Consider the following 6764-nt stretch of genomic DNA (forward strand, 5'->3'; position numbering starts at 1 on the left):
AGACTTCCTCAATTCTATGGGTATTTGATGCCACTTTGAAGACTCAAGGTGTGCCTGACCCAAGCCATAGTATTCTCAATCATTTCATATGCATGTGAAAGCTAGACAATGAATAAAAAAAGACCAAAGAAGAATACATTTGAATTAAAGTGTTGGTGAAGAATATTGAAAACACCATGTACTGCCAGAAGAATGAACAAATCTGTACAACCAGAATGCTTGTTAGAATAAAAGATGGCAAGACTTAGTCTTACATAATTTGGACACGTTATCAGGAGGGACCAGTCCCTGGAGAATGACATCAGTCTTAGTAAAGTAGAGGGTCAGATAAAAATGAAACATTCTCAATAAGATGGTTGTAACAATAGTCTCAAACATTGCAGTAATTCTGAGGCTGCAACAGGACTGAGCAGCGCTTCCTTCTGTTGTTAAGTAGGGTTGCTGTTAGTAGGAACTGATTTGATGGCTTGCAACAACACACAGGACTTGTAAAGTAAGAAAACTTACTGCAAGCTGGAAAGTCATCTCTCCAGTCTTGAATAGGAAAGCCAGCATGGGAACAGGCTCTTGCATACTCAGTGGCTGCTCGACAATAAGTACTATCGTCATCAGTTCTGGAAAGGAAAAAAAGATAAAACCAGAATCACCAGGAAATATTGATAGAGAGTAAGCTTCCGAGCTTCTGGTCCCTAGTAATGTTGTTTGTATAGTGTTGTTGTTGTTGTCAGGTGCCATCAAGTCGGAACCGACTCATAGTGACCCCATGCACAGCAGAACAAAACAATGTCCGATCCTGGGCAACCCCACCACCGCTGCCACACTTGACACCATCAATGATGCCACTTGGCCAATCCATCTCGTTAGGGGTCTTCCTCTTTTTCTCTGACCCTCCATCTTACCCAGCATGACATTCTTCTCCAGCGACTGTTCCCTCCGAACAAAATGTCCAAAGTATGAGAGACGAAGTTTAGCCATCCTGGCCTTCAAGGAGCACTCTGGCTGCACTTCTTCCAAAACAGTGTAGTGAATACACCAAAATTAACTGGTGTCCACATGTCATTCATATATATGTTGTTGTTGTTAAATGCCATCGAGTCAATTCCGACCCATAGCAGCCCTGTATAGGGTTTCCCAGGAGCAGCTGTTGAGATTGATCCTCTGACGTTGAAGTTCACTTGGCTTTGCAGTCTTCCACATTAACCCACAGCGCCACACCAGGATATTTATCATAATATATCCTACTAACAGTGGTAACTCTGTAGCATATAGCATAAACACTGGACTGCTAACCAAAAGATTGTTGGTTCAAGGTCACCAGTTGCTCCATGGAAGAAAGATGAGGCTTTCTGCAAAGATTTACAGCCTTGGAAATCCTATACAGGGTCACTGAGTCAACAGTAATGTAGAAAACACATAAACTTGGAATCCCAGCTATAATGGTAGATTGTCTTCATCAAAGTATTTCGGTAATTTGGCCACTTGGCTTTTGAATCAGGAGACTACCAATATTGTTGTTGTTGTTGTGTGCTATCAAGACTGTTAGACTCATAGTGACCCTGAAGAGGGTTTCTAAGAGAGGCTGGTAGGTTTGAACTGTTAACCTAGTAGTTACCAACCCAGTGCTTAACCTTTAAAACGACACTACGGCTGAATGCTAAAAGTATTTCTATTTTAATTTTGTCATTCTTAGAATCCTTTTACACATACTTTTTTGCTCCCCACAAAGCATTTTAATAAATTCGATTACAACAGATAAAATTACAACAAAAAGCATCAAATATGAAAATTATTTCCAATATATCATGCTTTTTATAATCTATATATCAGATTAAAAATATAAAAACAATAACACATGAGCATATTTTCATTGTCCACTTTTAAAGGTCCTTGTAGAAATATTACAAAGCATCTGGGAAAGATTAAACAGCCTTTAATTTAATAATTAAAATAAGATTTTTACTTCTTTCAAATTTAAATTACTAAATCTTTCATAATCTTACTTCAAAAGTAAATAATCTTATTTTATCATAATCACTTTATAAGCTACTATAAACAATCATTTATTAGCAGAGTACTGCCAATTTCTAAAGTACATTAAAAAGACACCTATAAAATAAACAGGGTTTAAAACAAAATCCTGGGCTTGTATTTCAAACCAACGGAAACTCAAAATTGCACAGTTAAATATCTTATAAGATAATGACCTTAAAAATGTTGCACTTGTTAACATTTTCAGTATCTCTATTGTAAAAACCATCATCTCAAATAGCACTTATCCTGTGCTACTGTAATTGGAGTCATGAAGCTTATCTGGTCTAATTAACTGAGCTTTGCATGGGGAAAAAAGGATGAGACTATAAGCTTAAATATTTTAAACTTAACTGAGCTTTTCAGGGGATAAAAAATATGAGAATATAAGTTTTTTTCCATTTATCATATAATATCATGATAAGATTCTAAACCTATAGACACTTCAGAAGCTCAGAAAATATTCTAAAACCTCTAGACAAGAAAAGTATGTATAAAATAGTACAAACTAAAATCGTTTAATTCCTGGAAAAATAATAAACTTATGAATTGCTTTAAGATTTGTGTGTTGCTTCCTACAAATATTTGGTGGTTTTAAAAAAATTAGTAAAATAACCGAATATTGGTTTTTCAGACCAATGCAATTATTAATCTAATTGCTGTTGTTGTTGAGTGCTGTTGAGTTGATTCCAACTCAAACCTGTGTAGGGTTTCTGAGAAACAGCTGATGGGTTTGACCTGCCAACCTTGTTGTTAGAAGTCCAGCGTTTATATTACAGTACCACATCAGGAATCCTAATAATCAAATTGTTGTTGTTAAATGTCTTCAAGTCAGTTCTGCTTCAGAGTGATCCTGTATAAGGTTTCCAAGGAGTGGTTGATGAGTTTGAATCACCAACCTGTGGTTCAAACCAACTTTGTGGCCTAGTGCTTTATCCCACAGTGCCACACCAGGACTCCAGTAACCAACTGGTGGTAGTAGTGTGCCATGGAGTCAGTTCTGACTCATAGCGACCCTGTGTAGGGCTTCCAAGGCTGTAACTCTTTATAGGAGGCAGAAAGATGAGGATCTCTCGCACATGGAACAGCTAGTAGTTTTGAACTGCTGACCTTGAGATTAGCAGCCCAATTCGTATATGCTACCTGAGCTCCTGTCAGTAACCAATTAGCTATCACTTATTGTCTGTTTCTCTAGGCACTGTGCTAGGTACATTACAGGTAAGATCTCATAAAAACACACTAATCAGCCAACAAAAACATGTTGATCTCAATTTACTGAGGGGAAAGTAAATATATTTTTGTATGCTATGATTAATAGGAAAAATGAGCACTAACCAATAGTTGTTTTTAAATCAATCACCTTTGGTGTGGAAAAATTAAAGGCATTTCCTTGCTACTAGGTTTGACTGCAACAATTGGTTCAAACATAGAAACTATTGAGGGAATAGAGCAGGACCAGGAGGTATTTTGTTCTGTTGTACATAGAGTCACTATGAGTTGGAACCAAATCACAGGTTTAGCATTCTTAGAAGCAGCAACCAAAGGGCTTAATTTCAAGGATTGTATCATCCTTCAAATTCCAACTCAAATGTCATTTTTTCTGTGAAGACTTTGTAGGTACTCCTGATAAAGTTTTTTGCTCCATTAAAATATAAGTTCCTGGAACAGAGACATATCTGAATTGTCTGCTTCTCCAATATGGGGCGTCTCCATTTCAAAGAAAAGTTACCCAATAGAATGCACAAATCATCAAATGATATCATTATGATAAGAGTAAATTTTTACTGAAAATAATACAAAAATGGTTGCAGCAGCACATTGACAGGGAGCAGCCAGAAAATCAAGTCAGATGCAGAAGAGAATGTGGAACTAGAGATATCACTGCTTACATCAGAGGGATTTTAGCTCAAAACAGAGAACACCATAAAGATGTTAACTTCTGCTTTATCAGCTATGCAAAGACAGTTGATTGCATGGATCATAACAGACTATAAGTAACATTGTGAAAATGGGATATCCAAAACACCTAATTGAGCTCATGAGAAAACTGTACATAGACTAAGAGGCAGTCATTAGAGCAGATAGGGGATACCGAATGGTTTAAAATTAGGAAAGATGTGTGTCAAGGTTGCATCCTTTCACAATACATTTTTGACCTGCATGCCGAGTAAATAATCCAAGAAGCTGAATTATATGAAGAAGAAGGTGGCATCAGGTTTGGAGGAAGTCTTTGACAACTCCCTTCTTTTCACCATTTATCATGATATTATATATTGGTCCAGTTGTATAAATTTTCATTTTCCTTATATTGAGGTGTAATCCACACTGAAGGTTATAGCCTTTGATCTTCATCAGTATTTCGAGTCTTTGCTGCTAGCAAAGAAGGTCGTGTCATCTACATATCACAGGTTGTTAATGAGTCTTCATCCAATCCTGATGCCACCTTCTTCTTATAATCCAGTTTTAATCAATACAGTGAAAGGATACAACTCTGGCATGTACCTTTTCTGATTTTCAAGCATTCAGTATCCCCTTGTTCTGTTCTAACAACTATCTTACTGCCTCTTAGTTTCTCATGAGTATGAATAAGTATTCTGGAATATCCATTCTTTGCAAAGCTATGCTTAATTTATGAGCCACACAATCGAATGACTTTGCATAGTCAAGAAAGCACAAACTGCTTTCTGGTACTGTCTGCTTTCAGCCAAGATCCATATGATGTCAGTGACTATATTCCTTGTTCCATGTCCTCTTCTAAATCCAGCTTTAGTTTCTGGCAGCATCTTGTCAATGTACTACTTCAATAATTTTTTAATGAATATTCAGAGAAATTTTACTTGCAAATCATATTACTTATGTTGTTTGAAGATTGTGTTGGGTCAACTTTCTTTGGAATGGGTAGAAACATAGATCTCTTCCAATTGTATGGCCATATTTCTTCCACATTTCTTGGCATATATGAGCTATTGCCTCCAGTACTGCATTCGTTTGTTGAAACATTTCAATTTATATTCCCTCAATTCTTGAAGCCTTGTTTTTCAACAATGACTTCTGTACAGCTTGGACTTAGTCCTTCAATACAATCAGTTCTTTATAATATGCTACCCCTTGAAATGGTTGAACATCAGTCAATTATTTTTAGTTCAGTGACTGTATCCCTTCCATCTTCTGATGCTTTCTGCATCATTCAATATTTTGCCCACAGCATACTTCAATATTGCAAGTCAAGGCTTGAATTTTTTTCTATAGTTCTTTCAGCTTTAGGTCTTTGCACATTTCATTAAAATACTTTACCTGGTCTTTTTGAGCATGTTCACGAGTACATAAGGACCAGGGTCAACCTGCCATCCAGTTGATTTAAACTCACAGCAAACCCACGTGTAACAGAAAAGAGCTGCTCCATAGAATTTTCTTGGCTATAACCTTTATGAAAATATTTTCTTGGTTATAATCTTTGTGAAAATATTATCATACATTTTTTTCCCATTAAGCAACTGAATGGGTTTGAACCACCAACCTTCATGTTAGTAATTGAATGCAAACCGTTTGTACCATGCAGGGGCTTGCCTTTGATAAACTTATACCTTTCAACAGTGACAAAAACACCATTTAAGTGGTTTTACTCAACTAAAACCTAATCTTGTCTTTCTCTAAAGAGTTCTCAAGTAACATTAGCACTTATTGGGAATCTTAAAAATTACAGATATCTGAGTTATTAAGATTTCTTGAAGTATTACTGAACATCCAAGATAAATAATTATATATACATGGTAGATTTAAAATAAAAATCCAATAATAAAATGGGCTTTACTTCAACAATGCGTAATTTATGGTAACTATAGTAAGATGACACCAAGAGCATCATACAGGTAAAAAGCAAAATGTCTTTAAGAAGACAAAAAAGAAGGAAAAGGTCAAAATGGATGTCAGAAGAGACACTGTAACTTGCTCTCCAGTGTAGAGATACTAAAGCAAATGGAAAAAATGAGGAGGTCCAAGAGTTTAACAGAAAATTTCAAAGATCTGCTTGAGAAGGATAATATTACAACAAAATGTGCAAAGATCTGGAGTCAGAAAACCAAAAATTAAGAACATGCTCAGTATTTCTCAAGCTGGGGGAAAGTGAAGAAAAAATTCAAGCCTCGACTTTCATTATTGAAGATTCTCTGGACAAATTATTGAATAACGCAGAAGGCATCAAGAGAAGATAGAAGGAATACACAGAGTCACTGTACCAAAAGGAAATGGTTGATGTTCAGCCATTTAAAGAGGTAGCATATAATCAAGAACCAATGATCCTGAAGGAAGAAGTCCAAGGTGCACTGATGGAAATTGCAAAGAATAAGGCACCAGGAATTGACGGAATAAAAATGGAAATCTTTCAAGAAAATGTAGTGGCACAGGAGGCACTCACTCATCTCTGCCAAGAAATTTGGAAGACAACTATCTGGCCGACTGATTGGAAGAAATCCATATTTGTGTCCATTCCAAAGTGAGGTGACCTAATGGAATTTGATGGAAATCATCAGACAATATCTTTGATATCCCATGTGAGTAAAGTTTTACTAAAAGTAATATAAAATCAGCTATAAGCATACATTGACTGAGAACTTCCAGAGGTTCTAGCCAGATTCAGAAGAGGCTGTGGAATGAGGGATATCATTGCTGATGTCTGATGGATCTTGGCTGAAAGCAGAGAATATCAGAAAGATGTTTACCTGTGCTTTATTGACTAC

General features: G+C 36.3%; 1 protein-coding gene across 1 annotated transcript in view; it reads right to left on the bottom strand.

Annotated features, from left to right (window-relative positions):
- The window catches only part of OTOGL (otogelin-like), a 233420-nt gene that overhangs the window by 196787 nt on the left and 29869 nt on the right, over positions 1–6764 (bottom strand). Inside the window, exon 9 of the mRNA XM_006871844.1 lies at positions 508–614. Coding sequence (XP_006871906.1) covers positions 508–614 — 107 coding nt within the window. The remainder of the gene's footprint in view (positions 1–507; positions 615–6764) is intronic.

This window comes from Chrysochloris asiatica, unplaced genomic scaffold, assembly GCF_000296735.1.
Source record: "Chrysochloris asiatica unplaced genomic scaffold, ChrAsi1.0 scaffold00175, whole genome shotgun sequence".
Lineage (NCBI taxonomy): Eukaryota > Metazoa > Chordata > Mammalia > Afrosoricida > Chrysochloridae > Chrysochloris > Chrysochloris asiatica.